Raw genomic sequence first — 22,182 nt, 5'->3', positions numbered from 1 at the left:
CGTCATGCAGACGTGAAGCTTCCAAAACATCTTACAGAAGCTTCGGGTTCGAGAGCGAGAGCGGTTGCTTACGAAAGTTTCGTAACGCCAGAGAGACGTGAGACGTCTTTTAGACATGAAGCGTCTTTGAAAGCTGTTGGTAGACGTGAAGCTCCGACCAATATTTTGGCGCCAAGTAGGACGCCTTTTGAGAGCGGAGCGTCTTCCAGGCGCGAGGCGTCATCCGGACGTCAGCAGCCAAGTAAGCAGGAGACGTCAGCCAGGACGCTTGGCAGACGAGAAGCGTCATCCAAGCGGGAAGCGTCTTCTTTTTATCGAGAGAAGCCTGAGCTTTTGGCGCCTTCCAAGGCTATTAAAGCGGGGAAGAGGAAAGAATATCATTCCCTTAGCCCCTCTCCTATTAGGAGTTTGTCGCCTCCAGAGGAGGAACGTACAGAAAGGGGAGCGGAGACTCATTTAGATCCCGAGTTGGAAGGAAACTCGGATGATGAATATCAAGGAAGAGAAGGACTGTCGAACTATAAAGTTTTGACTGCCTTGCTTCTTGAGGAGTATGGAGACGAATTGACTCCTGCCGCTCCTCCTTCTCCGCGCTCTCTGTTTTCGAGTGCTAAGACGAAGAAGTCTTCGTCTTTTCTCAAAATGAAGCCCACCATTTCTATGAAGAGGGCTCTACAATCCTTAGACTCGTGGATGAAGTCTAAGAAGGACTTAGTAAGAACGGTCTTCTGCATGCCTCCAGCGAGACTAGCTGGTAAAAGAGGCATTTGGTATCAGACGGGAGAGAATATGGGTATTGCTCTCCTGTCTACGTCAGAAGCAGACTTTTCGACCTTAGTTGACGCTTCACGTCGACAAGGTCTCAACTCGGCACGGATTACGTGGGGCATTTCTGAACTGGACCATCTCCTCAAGGGACTCTTTCATGTATTGGAAGTTTTCAACTTCTTAGATTGGTCCCTTGGGGTGATGTCCAAGAAAGCCCATGATTCGGAAGGAATCGAACCGGAAGCCCTTTTGTGCATATTGTCTTGTATAGACAAAGCGGTACAGGATGGCTCTTTTGAAATCTCCTCTTTGTTTGGAGCAGGTCTTCTAAAGAAGAGGACGGTATATGGTGCCTTTTTAACCAAGGCAGTCTCCCACGCTCAGAGGGCAGCGCTGCTGTATTCGCCTTTTGCTCTGACTTTTTGTTCCCTTCTCAGTTGGTGAAGGACATTGCTCATTCATTAACTGAGAAGGCGACTCAGGATCTTCTGACGCAGTCAGCAAGGAAGAAGAAGCCTGCTTCTACATCTGACAAGAAAGGAACGAGTACATCGGTTCAGCCCTTTCGAGGTGGTCCGACCTCCAGACCTCCCGCAAGAAGGAAGGCTCCGGAGAAAAGAGGGTAGGTCTGCCTTTCGTCCCCTTTAAAAAGGGGAAAATGAAGCTTCTCTCCTCCAAACACCAGTAGGTGCCAGGCTCCTGGGATTTGTGGAGGCCTGGACACTTATAAACGCAGACGCGTCATCGTTGGCTATAATAAGGAAGGGATATCGTATCCCTTTCCTGAACACTCCTCCCCTAACGTCAATACCAAGGGAACTAACAGCCAAGTACAAGGATCCTGTGCTGAGGGATACTCTTCGATCGATGGTGGAACAAATGTGGGACAAGAGAGCGATAGAACTAGTACTAGATCAAAACTCCCCGGGGTTTTACAATCGCCTTTTTCTGGTTGCGAAAGCCTCGGGAGGCTGGAGACCAGTACTGGACGTCAGCTCTCTGAACAAATTTGTTCGGAAGGAGAAGTTCTCCATGGAGACTTCTGCTTCAGTCCTTGCGTCATTACGACAAGGAGATTGGATGGTGTCTCTAGATCTCCAGGACGCCTACTTTCACGTCCCGATCCACCCTTCATCGAAGAAGTACCTCCGTTTCATGACGGGGGGAAGGATCTTTCAGTTCAGAGCCTTATGTTTTCGGCCTGTCCACAGCTCCTCAGGTCTTCACAAGCCTGATGAAGAATGTGGCGAGGTTTCTTCACCTCAAAGGAGTAAATATCTCTCTGTATCTGGACGACTGGCTCATCAGGGCCAGATCAGAGAGACAGTGTTTGGAGGACCTGAAGTTAACTTTAGATCTGATCAAAGCGTTGGGATTGCTCGTGAACCTCGAGAAGTCGCCAGCTGACCCCCAGACAGGACTTAGTCTATCTGGGGATTCGGATGGATTCTCGGGGTTTTCGAGTATTTCCTTCGCAAGAGAGAATCGCAAAAGGTTTGCGGATAGTCTCTCTCTTCTTAAGGAAGGAACATACGTCGGCGAGGGAATAATGGTTGAGCCTTCTAGGGACCCTTTCCTCGCTCGAACAGTTCTTCCCACTAGGAAGACTTCATTTACGTCCGCTTCAATTCTTCCTCAAGAAGTCTTGGAGTTGGAAAACTGGACAACTTTCGGACGTCTTTCCCATTCCAGTGGAGATAAGATCGCACCTGGAATGGTGGTTGCCCCCTCTGGAAGAGAACAAAGGGATCTCTCTAAGGACACAGAACCCAGACCTAGTGTTGTACTCCGACGCGTCGGAGAAAGGTTGGGGAGCAACATTAGGCTCGAAGGAGGTGTCAGGCACCTGGGAACCAGCGCAGGTGACTTGGCACATAAACTGCAAAGAGCTCTTCGCCGTGCATCTGGCTTTGAAGAGTCTAGAACCTCTGGTGTCGAACAAAGTAGTGCAAGTAAACGTGGACAACACCACCGCACTTGCCTACATTCGAAAACAGGGAGGGACTCACTCCTCGTTCCTTTACGAACTGACGAGAGACCTTTTGCTTTGGACGTCTCACAGGAACATCTCCCTTCTGACAAGGTTCGTGCAGGGAGTAAAGAATGTGAGGGCGGACAGACTCAGCAGGAGGAACCAGGTCCTTCATACAGAGTGGACCCTACACGAGGAAGTGTGTCAAGATCTCTGGTCTCTGTGGGGGACACCTCATGTGGATCTCTTCGCCACATTCATTTCCAAAAGGCTGGCAGTCTTTTGCTCGGTCGCGGAAGATCCAAGAGCTCTTATGGTAGACGCCTTCCTGCTAGATTGGTCTCGAGTAGACGTATATGCTTTTCCTCCTTTCAAAATCCTGGGATTAGTAATGAAAAAGTTTGTGGCGTCAAAGGAGACGAGGATGACATTGATAGCCCCCTTTTGGCCGGCCCAAGATTGGTTCTCGGAGGTGGTAGAGTGGATCGTAGACTTTCCAAGATCCCTACCAAGAAGGACGGATCTTCTCAGACAACCGCACTTCAAGAGGTACCATCAAAACCTCCCCGCTCTCGCTCTGACTGCCTTTCGACTATCGAAAGACTCGTCAGAGCGAGAGGGTTTTCTCGCGAAGTGGCAAGCGCGATCGCGAGAGCACGCAGAACCTCCACTACGAAAGTATATCATCGAAGTGGGAGGTTTTTAGAAGGTGGTGTAGATCTAAGAAGTTGTCCTCCTCCACTACCTCTATAGCGGAAATTGCTGATTTCCTTCTATTCCTGAGAGAGCAATCTCATCTAGCTGTATCCACAATAAAGGGATACAGAAGTATGCTCTCGGCTGTCTTCAGGAATAGAGGATTAGATCTGGCAGATAATAAAGATCTCCACGATCTCATAAGGTCATTTGAGACTTCAAAGTCGAAGGAACCGGTCCCTCCGAACTGGAACCTAGACGTGGTCCTCAAGTTTCTTTCATCTGAAAGATTCGAACCTCCTCATCTGGCTTCGTTTCGAGACATCACCAGAAAATGCCTATTCCTATTATCTTTAGCTACGGCAAAGAGAGTTAGTGAATTACATGCTCTGCAAGATAAAGTAGGTTTCAAGGGAGACTCAGCTATTTGCTCGTTTAAGACACTGTTTTTAGCTAAGAATGAGAATCCCTCGAATCCCTGGCCTAAGTCATTTGAAGTCAAAGGCATATTGAGTCTCGTAGGAAGAGAAGCAGAAAGATCTCTATGCCCTGTAAGAGCTCTAAAGTTTTACATTCAGAGAAAGCATCAGATGGGAGGCTCTAGACAAGGTCTTTGGTGCGCGGTAAAAGACCCCACAGACTGATGTCCAAGAATGCGCTGGCATTCTTTGTGAGGAACGTCATTACAGACGCGCATAAGGTCTGTTCTGACGAACAGTTACGACTGTTGAGAGTTAAAGCTCATGAAGTGAGAGCAGTAGCGACGTCTCTCTCGTTTCATAAGAATATGTCGCTTAAAAACATCATAGATACGACATTTTGGAGATGCAACTCAGTATTTGCATCTCATTACTTGAAAGACGTTCGTGTGACATATGAGAAGTGTTTTTCTCTAGGTCCTTTCGTATCGGCGGATACGATTCTGGGGGGTACGGGAGCCGACACCAATCCTTAAAAGTATATACTTTTCTTCTTTTGGATATGGTCTGGAGTCTCTTCGAACAATGGAGGACTTGGTTTAGCACGGGCGGCCGTCTATGTTGTTCAGTAAGAGAATCTTGTCATATCTAATTAGATGAGTATAATTTTTTTTGAAATTATGTATGTGTGCGTAGTGGTTTTGAGTTACGGTTGTTGTGACGAGTTCGGGGATAACTCGGAACAATCCTTAGTTCTAACATATGGTTAGGATCAGGTGGTCGGGATTGGTTGTGTGCTCCTTCATAAGGTGTATTGTCATATAAGTGGATCAGCACCCATTGACAAAGTCCTTTCAGGCTCTGCCGAGTAAGCGGATAAGACCCCATCGGCAGACCCACAAGAACTCTTGGCCATAGATCAATTATCTCGCTAAAGTTTCTTGAGGTGATGCAGACTACTGGGCAAACACCCACGAAGTCTACCACCTATCAGGTAGGAACCAAGGTTTTATTTATACCTACAACATATGTTGTTTACCTGTCTATTCCATATAGTAGCTGTCTCTTACCCTCCACCGAAAGGTGCCAATCAGCTATGTATATATCTGACAGGTAAGTTGATTGTATGAAAATGATATTGTTATGTTACAATAAAGTTTCATACATACTTACCTGGCAGATATATACATAGCTAAGACTCCGTCGTCCCCGACAGAAATTCAAATTTCGCGCCACTCGCTACAGGTAGGTCAGGTGATCTACCGGCCTGCCCTGGGCGGCAGGACTAGGAACCATCCCCGTTTTCTATCATATTTTCTCTCTTCCACCTGTCTCCTGCGGGGAGGCTGGGTGGGCCTTTAATTGTATATATCTGCCAGGTAAGTATGTATGAAACTTTATTGTAACATAACAATATCATGTTTCAGAAATAAGCTTGTGCTTGACTTTGGATCTATAAACTCTTCAAAAAGGTCTACCCACCCTTTTGAAACCTGAAAAAGAGGTACAGTGGAACCTCAACCTACAAGCGAACTAACGTGCGAGTTTTCCGAGATACGAGCAGTTGCTCGGACGATTTTTTGCTTCAGCACACGAGCAGAATTTTAAGATACGAGTTCGAGGAGCGCGCAGCTCTAAGTGTATATTTTCGAGGCGCGCGCAGCTCAGAGGGTAAGAGTCACAGCATCCCATCTCAGAGCCTTTCTCTCTCTCTCTCTGTCTACACGTGGTAGAGTAAACACCAAGATTCGTTGCGCGCACATTTTTTTTGCATTTGTTTGTGATATTCTGTGAAATCCCAAATTCTAACTTTGTTGTAACCATGGCACCAATGAAAACAAGTGGTAGTGCAAGTACCGGGAAGAGGAGGATGATGTCCCTTGAAATAAAGCTTGAAATCGTTGAGAAGCATGAGCAAGGCATGCGAGTAAAGGAACTGGCCAAGCACTACAACTGTACAACGTCAACGATCTGCACCATCTTAAAGCAGAAAGAGTCCCTAAAGAAAATTAAGCCAGCCAAAGGTGTCAAGATTATTTCAAAGCACCGTACAGATGTGCATGAGAAGATGGAGAATCTGCTGTTGGTGTGGCTGACAGAAAAAAACTTGCCGGAGATAGCGCCACCGAGGGAATAATCTGTGAGAAGGCGCGCAGTATTTTTTCAGATATACAGCAGCAAACCACAGGCACTTCAACGGAGGAGGAATCCTTTAAAGCCAGTCGGGGCTGGTTTGGTAATTTTAAGAAAAGGTCGGGGACTCCCTCCGTTGTTAGGCATGGTGAGGCAGCAAGTGCTGATGTAAAGGCAGCAGAGGAGTTCGTGAAAACTTTTGCAGAATTCGTCGAGGCAGAAGGATACATCCCCCAGCAAATCTTCAACTGTGACGAGACAGGGCTGTTCTGGAAGATGCCGAGGAGAACATACATCACCGAAGAGGAGAAGAAGATGCCAGGACACAAACCTATGAAGGATAGGTTGACCCTCGCCCTGTGTGCCAATGCGAGTGGCGACTGCAAAATAAAGCCGCTACTCGTATACCATTCGGAGAACCCCAGAGCCTTTAAAGCACACAAGGTAATGAAGGAGAAACTCCATGTTATGTGGAGGGCAAACCCTAAGGCGTGGGTCACCAGGCAGTTCTTTATCGACTGGGTAAACCTTGTGTTTGGTCCTTTGGTGAAGAAATATTTGAAGGACAACAACCTGCCCCTGCGAGCCCTTCTCGTCCTTGACAATGCTCCTGCACATCCACCACAGATCGAGGAAGAAATACTCGACGAGTATAATTTTGTGAAGGTTCTCTACTTTCCTCCAAACACCACCCCCTATCCTCCAGCCAATGGACCAACAGGTAATATCAAATTTCAAGAAACTCTACACCAAGCACCTGTTTCGCAGTTGCTTTGAGGTGACGGAGAACACAAACCTCACCCTTTGAGAGTTTTGGAAGGAGCATTTTAACATAGCAATAGGCCTCAAAATCATCGATATTGCCTGGCAGGGGGTTATGAAAAGGACCTTGACCTCTGCTTGGAAGAAGCTGTGGCCTGAAAATGTGGCTGAAAGAGACTTTGAAGGGTTTGAGATTGAGGAAGAGGAGAAACCAGTGGAGGAAGAGATCTTGTCCATTGGCAAGACTATAGGTCTGGAGGTGGATGAAAGAGACATCGAGGTACTCGTTGAGGAGTACTCCGAGGAACTCGTTGAGGAGCACTCTGAGGAACTTACGACTGACAAGTTAAAGGAGTTACAAGAGCAACGGCACACAGAAGCATTAACTGAAGCTACTTCGGAGGGAGAGGAGACAGAGCCAGAGATAATCAGTACAAAGACCTCAAGGATATTTTGGCAATGTGGGAGAGGGTGGCAGGTTTTGTTGAAAAGAACCATCCTGAAAAAATTGCAACGAGTCGTGCGACAGAGCTTTTCAATGACACGTGCCTACGTCGTTTCAGAAACATTCTCAAAGGGAGAATGAAACGGACTTCCTTAGACATGTTTCTTAAGAAAAGGCCTTCAGCTCGAAGTGAGCAAAGTGTGGCAAAAAGGCCAAGAACTAGTGAAAGTGAAGAGAGTGATGAGAATTAAGCTAAAAGAAAACATTTAAGAATAAAAAAATAAAAAATGATAAAATAAGAAAATAAGAAAAAAATGTTAAGTAGCATTTAAGTTTAAGATATGTAAAGCAATTGTTAAGTAGCATTTAAGTTTAGTTACAACGTAGTGTACATTTACGTACAAATGTAGTGATAGCAAAACAGTCATCCGTCCACCTCCGCCGTCTCCATTAGCTCAAGTCATCTCATCTCCAAGCTAAGTAAATTGTATATCTTCATATTTTCTTTCTATTTTGTTTTTATATAATATTTGTTATGTAAAAAGCTTTTTTCCTTTGAAATAATAAGAAAAATGAAAAATGTGAGGTGCCATTTTGAGGGTTGGAACAGATTACGGCCGTTTCCATTATTTCTTATGGGGTAAATTGATTTAACGAGCGAGCATATTAAGTTACAAGCTCGACCACGGAACGAATTAAACTCGTAAGTTGAGGTTCCACTGTATTACATAATCTATCATATTTATTAGAACAAAAAAAGTGAAAACTGCTTGTTAACCAAGGTGGTGGCAGCCACTATTCTTGTAGACACAATGTTTACTAAGTAGCATCCAGGGTAATATAACTCCTAATTATCTACAACACCATTCCACTAATACAGCCTGCAGGAATTACCATTGCAAGATCATTTCCTGGGTACGCACATTGGTTGGCACTTCAACTATTAGAGGAAAAGTAGTTGCTGTTGGAGTCTGGGTGGACAAGAATCTAAGCTTCAGAACAACTGCTTACCCTGACTCATCCATCCATTGAGGTAGCACCTTTTGATCTGGAAAATGGTGAGATTGGACAGGACTTGTAACAACACAAGGGCTAGCATGGAAGGTGTTACTCTATTGTGTGTATGTGGTTCAGTAAAAGATACCAGTATAAGATATTTTTGTATTTATAAACAGTTACATAAACTTTCAGCATCCAAATGACACAGTATCACAGACATCAAATTACAAGACAATAATGATTAACAACAGTCATCCTTAGTACTACCGTTTCATGTTATGAAGCTGAATGACATATTTACATCAACTGGACTAAAAAAGATTGGTAAAAGTTTTACATGCACAGCAGTTGCTCTGCATGTACATAACAAGATTGACGGTTATTTACTTTATTTCTGCTAAGAATAGAAGGATAAAATGCATAATAGCTAAACTTCCAAGCTTGATAGGTATCCTTTAGAGAGATCATTATTTTTGCATTGAATGAAAGGATCTAGAATATGGCTTTAAAATATGATTATTTATTGATTAGGGCTTCTATAATATATTTGCAGCCAACAATAAAACTTTTATTGATTGCGTCTTCAGATTTTAGAGCAGTATTTTGCACCTCAGGCACTTTTAAATGAAACATCCTAAAAAAAAAACTATATGGGCATGAAGCAGACAAGTATTTATCAAATGAAAGATAATATAGTTGTTGAGGAAATATAGTTGTTGAGGATATTTTCAACATTTTCATTGCACTACACATTTTATGACTTATATTTGGAAAGATTATTACTTGACTACATTATTCATGATTGTCAGCTTCTTGTGGTAGGGTTCTTTTTTTAGAATAAATTGGTGTGGTTTTTTATGGAAGGCAAATAATAATTTATCACTAAAAATGCACTTGAATACTGGCTGTAAAAATGAATGACAGTAGACTACTTCGGTGATTTCTTTGTTAATGGGATCATGTTCGTAAGTACATATTGTATGGTACTGGAGCTCTACCAAACTAATGTAATGAAGTAATTAGGTTTTGAGAATTTTATAGACAACCTGTGTAAACTAGTCAAGCAAGAATTTAAAGTTTTGAAAAATTTAATATAATTTTCCATAATTTGCATTTTAAGTTTGACATTCCATTTATATACAAACCTTGTTTAGAAATATATACACTATTTTTGTTATGTTTTGGGGTATTGACAAGTTTTGGCACAATTTGTCCTGATAAAATGAAAGGCATCACTCTAGGTTAGATTCCAGTTTTTATTGGCTTTTAAAGATGTTGGGACTCCATGTATTTACATCCTAATGTTCTTTGATAAGTTCTGTGTATGACCTGAGTCTCATTTATGGTACGTATTTTGTTTTTCCTAGTTTATGTAAAGTAGACATGAACTAACAAGCATATGTTCCTTGGTTGAGTCTGCATGTGATGTGAATTTACTGTACTCTGTTTCATGTCAGCAGGGGGAAACTGTAGTTTGTAGTAGGTTCAAGGGATTCATGCACAGATACATTTAATATTTGGTAAAGGAAAAATATAACAGGCTGATTACTTTATAAGATTAATGTAAAAAGATTGATTATCTCATAATCAACTAGAAAAATAATGACACTTGCATATATATTAATGAAGTCAGAAATTTATTGCAATGCTAGTTCAAATAGTAAGCCAGACTACCAAACTAATATTAGGCAAATTGGTCTTTGGGTGTTTTTTTTCTAAGTACAGCAAACTTCCAGTATAATGGACTCTGTGAGTGAATGCTCAGTTTAATATACTATATCACTAAACATTTTTCTATAATAGAGAAATGTGTGCTGAATTGGGGAGCTGGGGTGATAGCTTAAGCACACTTGGAAGGGAATGTTTGATGTTATATGTGCAAATTCAGGAGTTTTTTTTTCTTTGGGGTGGGAATGTCTACTAGCCATAGTTTTGTTTATTCAGATATAAAAGATAAATGTGCATAAAGAGAAAATTTAACAATCTAATAAAATATTTTTAAAGTGAGGTTTTATGCAAACCCATAAATCATATTTTGTCATATTAAGTAAAACCAATCTAGCGAAACTTTTGGCCACCATTAACTCTGGTTCTGTGGTAACTTCCATCTGGAAAAATTAGGGAAAGGGAACAGAACACTGAAGGTTATGATTAATGTTTTTGTATAAAACCTTTGTATTTTTAAAACTTTTTAAATATAAAATCCATTAATCTTAATGACTGTGAATTGTGGTGAAAGAGGTAGAACTTAGCAGAAGTGCCTCTGATGAGACTATTAGATGAAGATGCAAGAAATTCAAATTCTACAGAGGGCAGAAAACCTTCAGAATCATAGTAGTTTCTGTAAGTAATGGACGTACGGTAAGAAATCCCTAGATAGTTCACTCGCCAAGCATCTGAGGCAGGTACTTCAGAAAAAAGAAAAAAACCTCCATGCGTACACAAGGGATAAGTTATGAGGTCATGACAGGGATGATGAATGACTAGAAACCCTAGTCCTGTAGAGCAAGACCTGGGTCAGAGATCGGACTACAACAAACATGTATACGTACTGCACCACATGCATAGATAAAGGAATGCAAAACATACATTATACTGAACTTAATGAAGTCCTCTTGCGAAACATTCAAGTTTGAATCTGGCGACTTCCAGAGATGAGACTCAAAAGCGGGAAGCCTGGAAAGCTCGGTGTACAAGGCCAACTTAGCAGGAAACTTTGGAGAAAAACAGGGCAAGGCATCAAAGGCCAGAGAGGTAAGGAATGAGCCTTTACTGTAAGGAGGTTCTTGGCTGTAAATTTCAGGGTTAACTGGAATTCCCCATAAGTACCCACAGTTAGGGATGGTTGGTAAGACAAATCCCTAGATAGTTCACTCACCAAGCACCAGAGGCAGGTAATTCAAGAAAAACACCCCTCCATGTGTACACAAGGGATAAGTTATGAGGTCATGAAAGGGATGATAAATGACTAGAAACCTTAGTCATGTAGCGCAAGACCTGGGTCAGTGATCAGACCACATGAAACATCTATAGGTACTTCACCCACATGCATAGATAAAAGTATGCAAAACTTACTATATACGTACTGAACTTAATGAAGTCCTCTTGAGAAACATTCAAGTCTGATTCTGGCAACTTCAAGAGAGGAGACATGAAAGCGAGAGGCCTGGAATGCTGTAAACTGCTGGAGGCATGTTTGAAAGCCCAACTTAGCAGGAAACTTTGGAGATAAACGGCAAGGCATCAAAGGCCAGAGAGGTAAAGAATGAGCTTTTACTGTAAGAAGGTCCTTAGCCACAAATTTCAGGATTAACTGGAATTCCCCATAAATATCAACAGTTAGGATAAGGGAATATGTCAGAGGTATGGACCCCACTGAACTGCTTTAGAGGGGTGGGGCTAAACAACATAGCCTTGAGGAAGATAATTGTCCAGTAGTACTCCAGAAAGCAATCCATAAAGCTTTGGGGACTACTCATGGAAGCCCTTGAAATTTCAGGATTCAAAAGGGGAAACCACATGAAAATTACAGTTGCTGTCAAAAGCCCATTCCTTGTAGAGTATTCCTTTGTGGGGGGGGTGTGGCGAAGAATCATAAAAAGGAGAGGAGCAAAAACAGGCAAACTTTCCTTGGAGAGTACTGTTGTAGTTGTTTGTTATATAGGAACCAAGGACCTAGGTGGGCAAGAATCCTGTATGTTGCCCCACGATAATCCCAATAAGAGTATGTAAAAGGTGCCATGACCATGGGGAGCCACCCTCCCTGAGGAGAGTTAGAAACTGTTGCCACTATAAAAAGAAAAAGAAAAAAATAAGGTGGAGAGTGATGAGTAAATCTCCGCTAAAGGGACACCAGAACTTCCAAGTCTCTCTGCAATTAAACGCAAAAGGCTGAGAGCATACTGTCTGCCAAACTGGAACATGACACCAACAGCTCCAAGCTGGTTAGCTGACTGAAGAAAACTAGGATCTATAGAGCCCAAAAGACAGACATTGCAAACGGCCCCATCCAAAGCTTTTTCACTTGTGTTGTGCTATGTAGATGTCTGAAAGAAGTAACTACGTTCTGTGAAGGAAACAAGTCATAAACACGGGCAAAACGAAGCATGACCAAGACCTCATATGAAACTGTAAGCAAAGAACTTGAATTATTGACTAGCAAACAGACCTGATCTTGCATTTCCCTAATCACAATTTACCACGGCGGAAAAGTGCATGCACAAAAGCTATTGCGGTGACTCGACTTGAGGGCATGAAGGAGAGGGAGCCTGAGAAAAATTGAATGTAGTTCACAATCTAATATCAACAGCCCAACTTCCTGGATCATACAACCCCTTTCTGTACTCGAACAGGAGGAGTGTCCTTGCCTCCAACATTGTGTGGATTGAGGAACTACATCAGCAGTTTCTTTCTAACAACTGTTAGGGATTGTGATGAGTATCACTTTAGGAAGGGATTCTGACAAACTGAAGCCCTGAGGGCCATAGCCTGGTACAAGACAAAACTGCATGGAGAAAACAATCAGGGAGTTAACTGTGAAGTACTTATTTTTCCCAGAAGAATTAGGAAAATTCTAATCTTTCTAAGCCTTGCCTGTGGGATAAAGATGTCGGTGAAAATCCCTCAAGGACTTTGGGGGTGATGGGCTGCTGCTTTCAAAACATGGGCAAACACTGAGCAGTTAATATTGAAGAAGCAAGCTGGAGAAAACAATATGAGGGATGGCTAAAACATAAATGAGACTTGGGAGAAATTCCCTGCAGAAGCAATACAGGCCACAACAAAGCTTGGAGATCAAGTGGCCCAAGTTACTGGAATCAGGCAGCTTGAGATGTGAAAGAGCAGGAGAACAAAACTATGCCAAAAGGGTCAGCTGATAACCTGAAATGGAAGACTTGTAGGGTCAATGATACTTGCGAGTTGCTGAGTACACTGGAACAAATGGGTACATGAGATTGGGTTACAGGAAGGATTGTGAATACAGAAGTGGGTGAGTGTATGCAAAGCTGAAAAATGAGACAAACTTAGGACAAATCTGCAGATGAAGTTGACATTGGAAGAGGGCACACAAAAAATGTCACTGCTGAAGGGAGTGTAATTGCCATCAGCAATGAAACAGAGGTGAAGCAGAAATAGACACAATTCCAGAGAGAAAAATCAGCTTTGCTGAACAGAGGAGGAGCAAATCCCAACATGTAAAGTAGTGCACAGGGCAACCAATCCAGTGACCAGAATAAAACTAAAAATCCCATAATATGTACTAATTCACTGTCAACATGTGCAATGAATATAATCTAAAAATCTTGTCTTATAGTTCAGTGTGTGTAAATAAATTAACATTCTTCCCCAAGGTTAGCACAAGTGGTGAGATGATATATTCAGGAATGTTATACTTTACATAGTCCAAGAATTGGAAAAAATTACAACTATAAATGCAAAGTTGGAAACATATCTCAAGGCAACTGTTAGCATGAACAGAATAAAAGATAAAACTTATTCACTGGTACATAAGGGAAAAATTCACTGGGAGTACATGAAGGCAAAAACTCAGTTGGCATAAGTAACTACTTTTCCATGAAAAGTCATGCTCAGGTTCAGTATCGTAAATAAAGGTGCCTACTGTTAAGCTTAAAACCTTATAAACTGGAGATATTTGACACACTGCTGAATCCTGGAGAAGTAAAGAAAAGGGCTAGGGTGCTGACCAAAGTAAAAGGGTGCAAAAAGGAAAATTTATCAAAACCTAGACTATTTCAGACAAATGGAGATGAATCTACAAAATAACTGGGAAACAATGCCTATGTCCAACATAGTCAGGTCTACATGAAATAACAGATGATGCTGGTGGCTTGGGCATTCATAGTGGACCCTTCCTTCCAACTTTTGAAGACTGCATTGATGGGTCTGTCTTACAAGGAACAAGGCTGATTATGACTTGAGTATAACAAATTCCAGGGGCATTATTAATTAAGGACACAGACTTAGTTAACTAGAGTAACTGGTGCTTTTATGGGATTTTACTTTTAAACCTGATGTAGTATCTAATTCTTTAGAATTGATTGTAATGATGCTGGGATGCATAGATCATAGCTGCCATCTGTGTTGCCTTTCTGTGCAGGTGAAATGCTGACACTATAATCCTTGATTGCCATATTGTAGATGTGTTTTCACTTATAAATCCAAGTTATACCAGTTGGGTTGTAGGTTTTAGAATTTATTTTTGATAATCTTTTGCTGTCTAAATTTGCAGATAAAAGATGTGTAGCTTAACCCTTTTTTTCTTCCATTGGGTTGAATGTAGTGTACTTTTTTTTTTTTTATCTTTTGAGGAACTTAGGCATAGGAACGAGACACTGTATATATTGTAAATACAGGTAATGAAATTAAAAAAGAATGGCAAAAAGTTAAAACTATGCAATATATATAAAATAAACTTCATTTGTCTTTTAAAATATAATTACATATCCTTAATCTATTGTGAAAGGATTTACATGAGAATAAGTTTCATTTTTAATAGTGAGCCCTGAAAATTACCTGGGAAGGAGCCTACACTGCAGTGAGTTAGTTGACAGTAAACAGCTTAGCTTTATAAGAGTTGGGCTAAATATATGTATGCACACCCCCAGACTAGGCAGACTTTAAGGTTGGCCAATTTAAGAAAAATACTCATCAATGGAAAGAGGCAGATATGCATTTAAATTCACATGATGTAAGAAAAAAATTCTAAAACATTTTCCCTAACATGGGAAGTTGGACTATTTACAACCCTGAGGGGGCCCTCTTTTATGAAACAATCATAAATTTTACCAAGTAATGCATATTTTTTTTATAATTTATTGGATTTTATTTTGTAAAATTATAATTACAGCTCATACAATATCATAACAGACAAGAACTAAAATCGGTAACAAATTCTGAGTACGTATATTTATTGTAAAATTTACTAGATTAACAAGATTCCGTAACTTTTTGGGAGGTATACATGTTTTTCTAATATATCCTTGGAAAATTACAATTATACTTGACATACTGTCATAAAAGATAAGAATTAAAACCAACAGCAGTCCCTAGGTACATTAATGAGCAAATAAATAAAAAGATGTCATGGGACAGACAGTGGTGAAACATTCCCCAAAGTCTAAAATCATACTGAGAGCTACCTCTAACTCCTGACTCTCAGAGCTGAAAACCACAGTTGCCACAAGTCATTTACAGACCATTGAAGTGCTTTGAACGTCTTTCACGCTAAATGCATCCAAATCATATGTGTAACATTGATGCTCACTGTGAGTTATACAATCCACCAACCAATGTACAGTAAGTCCTCGGGTTACGCTGGTCTCGACTTACGATGCTTCGTGGTTACGAACGCGCCCCCATAAAAATATAAAAAATAATATTTTGCGTCGTTCCGTCTTACGCGGTTTAGCGTCATAAGCAACGTAAACAAACGCGAACTAGTTCCAGGCGCACGGCGGAAGAATACGCTTTGTGGGGGAGAGGACGGCGTCGCTTCGCTACGCTCATTCCTCGCCCATACGCCATTTTGGTTGTTTACACTGCCTCTCTCTCCCTCGTGTTGTATCGTTTTTGTAACTTTTTGCTCTTTGTTATGGCTCCCAAGCGCAAGGCGGACTCTTCTGATGGTAGTGCATCGAAGAAAAGAAAGGCCATCACCATGGAAATTAAAGTGGACATTATAAAGCGATCTGAGAAGGGAGAAACGCCAACAAACATTGGCCGCTCGCTTGGCCTTAGCCGTTCGACCGTTGCTACCATTATCAAAGATAAAGAGCGCATCGTTGAACATGTGAAAGGATCTGCTCCTATGAAAGCGACAGTGATAACTAAGCAGCGTAGTGGTCTAATAATTGAAATGGAAAGGTTATTGGTGCTTTGGTTGGAAGACCAAAATCAACGGCGTATCCCAGTCAGCCTTATGGTGATTCAGGAGAAGGCGAAAAGATTGTTTGAAGCGTTGAAAAAAGAAAAGGGGGAGGGAAGTGAAAGTGAAGAGTTTGTGGCTAGTAGGGGTTGGTTTATGCGATTTAAGGCTCGGGCCAATTACCATAACCTTAAATTGCCCCAGTATCTCCAGCACCTTCTGTAGGTTCTGCCTCACCTAAAGACTCACCTGCCCCAACATCTCCAGTAGTATGTTCTGCCTCACCTCAAGAATCACCTGCCTCAGCATCTCCAGTACTAGTATGTTCTGCCTCACCTCAAGAATCATCTGCCTCAGCATCTCCAGCAACTTCTGGAGGTTCTTTTTCTCTTCACTAACCTCCCCCAGTCTCTCCAGCACCGCAGCTTCCTCTCCAGTGTGCAAGCCAATCAAACTAATAAAGGTAAGGAATTGTTCTCTCGTTGTTATTGATAGGTATTTACATTAAATCATGTGGTATTTTTCAATGTTCCGACTTACGCTGAAAATCGTGTTACGATGCATCGTAAGAACGGATCAACGTCGTAACTCGAGGACCCCCTGTACCTGTTTTTGATACTCGTATGATGGTGCCCATCCATTAAAGGTTAATAAAATAAAGTATAGGCTGGTATTTTAAAGCCTTTTGGCTGCAGCATGTGCAAAAACGTGAGGAATACTTGTTCCAAAATTAATTTTCAGAAATGTCCCTTTTCAATATCATCCTTTAATTTTTTCAGGCTTCTAAAAAATGCAAAACTGTACTGTTTATGGTACATGTCAAGTAAGTGGACAATATGTAGCTGTACTATGTAAAAACAAAACTACTAATCCAGTTGCAAAGAAGCTATCTGGAAAGGACTTTGAAGTGCTCATTACATAAACAGTAAAAAAATTTAATGAAGATTTATTAATCATAAAAAAGTTGGCATATCGTATAGTAATTTACCGATAGTTTTAAACTTTAAAATAAATACTAGTATTTATCACAGAAAGTTTGTTGTTTGGTATCACTAAAATGTAAAAAAAAAATAATTTTAAAGATTGAAAATCTTTTTTAATTATGAATTACTCATAGTACGCTTCCTATTTTGAACAAACATCTTCCATGATTAATGGGAAAGGTTATTGGTGCTACCTACTGGTACAGGCTGCAGTAAGAATATATTAAAGGAGTTGAGTTTTGGACAACCTGGTCATAGTTTAAGAAAATTTGTAGTGTTATGTTATACATATGAATATGGAACTCAAAAGTTCCAGAACATGATAGTCACTCAATAAAAGGTGTGTCTCAAAGTTTTCGGTGTCTTGGCACGGTTTTGAGTCCATTAGATTTGAATAATGTTTAACACTAGGTGCAGTACATATGAAAACTATATGCTTGTCAGTCAGATTTTTATGAAGTGTTATCAATTATATGAAGTACAGGTACCATGAGACATTAAAAGGTGTGATGTAAAAGATGACTGATATAATAAAGCTTCTACACCACTATTCAATTTTTGATCAATGACCATAGTTATTCTAGCTTTGAAAGAAATATGTTCCTTTTTCTGTCAGTATTGTATTAAATGAACATTTCAGTTTGAGTATTATACTGCTCCATTGCTGTGTGTTTATAGTGTAGGCTGCATTTATAGATATATAGATACATATAAATACAAAAACTTCAGTAATCTGTTAAGCTTTAATTAAAACCTTGACAATGAACTTGCTAATGCTCAAGTTTTATATTTGTTTACATCCATTGAATGTACATATAATTTTTCATTCTACATTTTATATTTCTGGTGTGTGTATTTTGATGTTTTCAGGTGTTTATTAACTAACTAGTTAGTTGTTGAAAGATACTTGAAACATCTTGCAGATTTCATATTTTCAGCATAATACTCCAAAATTATGCCAAAATGGAATCATTCAACAACTGTAGTGTTTTCATTTGGCAGTTTATTATCGAACTTGTAGGAATCCAGATTTGTTTTCAATAGAATTCTATTTGTAGATCTGGACATTATTTGGAAAGCCACCATATTCGCTTAAAAATTTTTTGTTGAACGTCTTGAGGGGAATATTGTTAAAATTTCATATTGCGGAGAGAGATTTTTCCTCCATTATGAAAAAGAAATCTGGATAGTCAGAAGAGTAGTCAAGCTTCAAAATTGCCCAACTTACTTTATTCTACATTAATGTAAATACTTGTAGAAAATATACTAAGGAAGATAGTTTTGGTTAGTATTTGAAGAATATTTTGTCTGAGATTGTATTAATGCAGATTATAGTCATGTGTACTGGCACTGTATATTTTTATTCCTAGTGCAAATGCAGGAAAGAGATCATTTTCCAGAATGGATTAATGCAATAAGTTTTTAGATTAGATTGAGGTACAAAGTGGCACTGTATTAGTGTTCATTAAAAGAAGAATGAATTACTATATTTCCTTGGAAAGAATATTGTTCCCTGAAATATCTTTGAAATTTACTGTGCATCTTAAAGGCTGAAGGTTAAATTTTTATTAGTCTATCCTAACCTTAGAGGTAGGGCATCTTTGCTAGCCCCACATTTTCGCAGGGATAGTTCCAGAACCCACCGTGGAAATACAAAATCAGCGAAAATGCAAAATCTCTTTAAAAAATGCCTGTAACTACCAATTACCCAGTACCTCTTAAACTAAAATGCATATAACTGCCTATTTTAAGAGTTCACTGCCTAATTTAATATGAAGAAAGGAGAACTAGTGATGATTTTAGAGATACAGTCCATAGAAAAATTTGCGAATTGGAGAAACTTCCCACCTAAAAGTGAAAGGTATGTCTAAAAAAACATCTGCAAAAAATGTAACTGTGCAATACTGTAAAATGTTATTCCATTTATATTTTGTATTGTAAGGTCTAGATTTTCCTTTATCTTAGATTAAACTTGTTGCACTTTTTCAGTTTTATCAGTTCACTGCTATGTCAGCTTCACAAAAGCTTAAATATTAAAATTAATAAACATAAAAAACATGTAAAGTATTTAGAAAATAAATTAACCTATTTAAACTACAATACTCCATATGCCATAGCAGCCAAAGCCACAGTACTTGAATGCATTTTTGAAAATTTTTGCTTACTAAATGAGGGTGCTTATTTAAAGTGTCTTTTATGCCAGGAAATACAGTACATAATTTTCTTCTTGCTGTGAATACAGTCTTAAATGACTTTTCATGTTGACAGTCCACTTTTTAGCATATCAAGTTTTCAATTAATTGTTTCTTGCTGCTTTCCGTAGTTACTATAACAGGAGGGAAACTTTTATTTTACCCACAATTAAATAAATTCATTTTAGATTTTTCAGTGATCTAATTATACAGAACCCACTTTTATTTACAGAAGTAATATTAAATACACCTATTGAACAACACTGGCCAGACTGGTGACCATATAAGAGATTACTGTCAACAGTGAATTATGCACTAAGTACTGTTGAGTGGTTTGTACCATCTCTTCAGCACCTAGCTCTTATAGCTTATTTTGTTTTCATCCAGTCCCCTTTCCCTTGGCCTCTCCTTGCTTAGCTGCTAAACTTTCCAACTATCATGCTCAATTTTTCACCTCTCATTTAAGGAATTGTCTTTTGAGAGACCAGTAATGACTTAGTGTTGTTGAACTACCTGACAGTGAATGAAATGACATCTATAATGTTTACTAGATTAAACTGTCCATTTAGGCAAGAATTTTCTCTTTCTGAAAATGTGTTACTGCTTATGAACTTGAAGTTTTTATGACAATAATTTTTTTCACACAAACCCATCAGTCATAAAAGGCCTAATTCATAGTGGTGAATTTCCCCCCAACACTTAATATCTTTTGTTTTAAAGACGGGGGAAATAGTTAAGTGATGATTAATTAGAGTGAGAAGAGGGCTGGCAGGCAGACATTTCTTTATAATTGGTGGATTCATATGAAAATTGTTGTGAAACCCTTACTTGTTTCATGACAAACAATCAGTCTTAATTATCTCAGTTTGTTATTTGGGTGGAAGGATGAGACTGTGTGACAGTAAGCTGAAGCAAGGGTATGATGGAGAATGTGTGGGCAAAGAGCTACAAGGTCCAATGGGTTCAGTAGAGCATTGTGTGTGAATTGTTTGTAACCACTAAGTGGTATGTAGGTGCTCTTCACTTAGGGAGACATAGCTCTGATATAATGATGAAAGGATGAGTGATGGCACGAGGAGAAAAAAAGAAGAATGAATTGGATATTCTGTTGGAGGTAAAAATGCCCTTGTATGTGACTAAGGGCTCAAGGACCACATTCCTGTTCTGTTGTGCAGACTAACTCTTGGGTAACAATTTGCAAACGTAGACTTAGTTCCCATTTAACTACTCTTAGAATTACCAAAATCTCATGTTTCCTTGAGAAGCAGTTGAAGTTGAGAGGTCTTGATCACATACTCACCTGAATAGTATTCTTTTAAGGCACATCAAAGTACCTCTGCAGATTGAGTTTGCTGTAGTCAGGGCAACATATTAAGGGTATGTATTGCTTACCTTCCTTAGCTGCTCTGTAGAAAGGAAGAGTCTAACGTTGACCTCTTTCAGGAGTCTTGTTCTTATGGTAGTGCCAAATAGCTACCTTTACAAGGCAAAGTCTCTCTCAGTACTTTAGCCAATAAATCTGGACTGGCAACTTAAGTCTCTAGTATGATGATGACCACTGGTCAGTTGTGGCCCAGAGAAAAGCTCCAGAGCAAAGGATATCCTCTTTGCTGACTGTCTTTATGGAAAGATGATGCTGGGGTAAATATATGTAGCTCTTACAGGGTTGGCTTGTATTATTCTTTTTTTTTATTAAAAAAATTAGATTTTCCAATTAAAGCTTTTGAAAATTTTATTGCTGGGCTAATTTCTTTGTTTCCAAAACTTGACATTCACTGTCAATTTTATTTTGAACCTGTACCAGTAGGGATTGGATTATGTATGCTCTTCATCAAATATCCATGTTTTAGATGAGAGTGACCAATTTTAAGAGGAGTTAATATCACTTTTGTTTTGTTCCTTTTGATAAGCTGCAGACACTGCCAGATTATTCTGGAGTCAACATTATATGAAAAGGTCTCCATCTGTTATTAAGTGTATTAATACCTATCTCACAATCCTAACCAGTAAAAATGCTCTACTTAGGCAGTAGAGGATTATGGTTGAGGGTCTGTAGGATAGGCATTAGTTAACCAGCAACTTTCAAAAGCCTTGACCTCTTAGGCTTTCTTTGATCCAAGCATATACTCTGGTTGCTTTGAAAATTGTTCAGTGCAGTTGCTTCAATACTCTTTCCTGTAAAAATGGTATTGATGTGATCCGCTGTGAAGTAAGGGAGATGGGCAGAACAGTGCTGTGGCCACAGTTAAGCAGACAAATGATGCCCTCGGGTGGTTGGAGGCTCTTGGCTTCATCAGCATCTTAATTGTGGGAAGCCATTCATCTTAAGCTTGTCCTAGCCATGATTGTGCTCAATTATAAAATGCATTGGAAGCTTTTGCTTGTCTTGTCACAAGCAGTCTACCAAGGCCAGCCTCAGTTTCCAAAATGCTTGTGAATATCCAGGTCCAGCAGCCTTTCAGATGCTGTTGAAAGCTATGGATCAAAAGTAATTCTCAAGATTGTGTGCTGATGAATGAACTAAGCCTGTTTATGAACTGATCTTACTTGGGTATGTCACTGTTTTGAATGGGACTATGGTTGACTGCCTCCAGTTCACTGGAAGGCCCAGCTAATGCACATGTTGCATAGATGATCCAAGTCTTGCCTCAGTCTCACTGCCAGCACCAGCCAGATGTGTCTCAAAGTCTTGTGCTGAACTGGTGTGCTTAAGCTGCCACTGGTGCCAAAATTTGGATGAAGCTTTGTAGAACTGTTGCCAAGTCACAATGAAGGGCACAAAATTGGTTAAATACCTTCCTTCTGGATAAAAGAAAGATCTGCCTTCTCTCCAAAACTCTACATCACCAAGGACATTCTTACCACTGTGGCTGGAGGTAGCTTCAAAGGTCTGGAGTTGGAGTCACATAGGGCATCTTCTGATCAGAT

At 40.0% G+C, this 22,182-nt stretch overlaps 2 protein-coding genes across 2 annotated transcripts in view; both read left to right on the top strand.

The window, feature by feature from the left end:
• Positions 1-22,182, top strand: part of LOC135217494 (small ribosomal subunit protein bS1m-like) — a 107,998-nt gene that overhangs the window by 80,838 nt on the left and 4,978 nt on the right. The gene's annotated exons all lie outside the window — the stretch shown is intronic.
• LOC135211935 (tigger transposable element-derived protein 1-like) lies at positions 5,678-6,765 on the top strand. Its single transcript, XM_064245184.1, has 2 exons — positions 5,678-5,937; positions 6,132-6,765. The coding sequence occupies exons 1-2, from the start codon at positions 5,678-5,680 to the stop codon at positions 6,763-6,765; spliced, it is 894 nt and encodes a 297-aa protein (XP_064101254.1).

The sequence above is a fragment of the Macrobrachium nipponense genome, chromosome 19, assembly GCF_015104395.2.
Source record: "Macrobrachium nipponense isolate FS-2020 chromosome 19, ASM1510439v2, whole genome shotgun sequence".
Taxonomy (NCBI): Eukaryota; Metazoa; Arthropoda; class Malacostraca; order Decapoda; family Palaemonidae; genus Macrobrachium; species Macrobrachium nipponense.
This window is presented reverse-complemented; position numbering and strand designations above follow the sequence as displayed.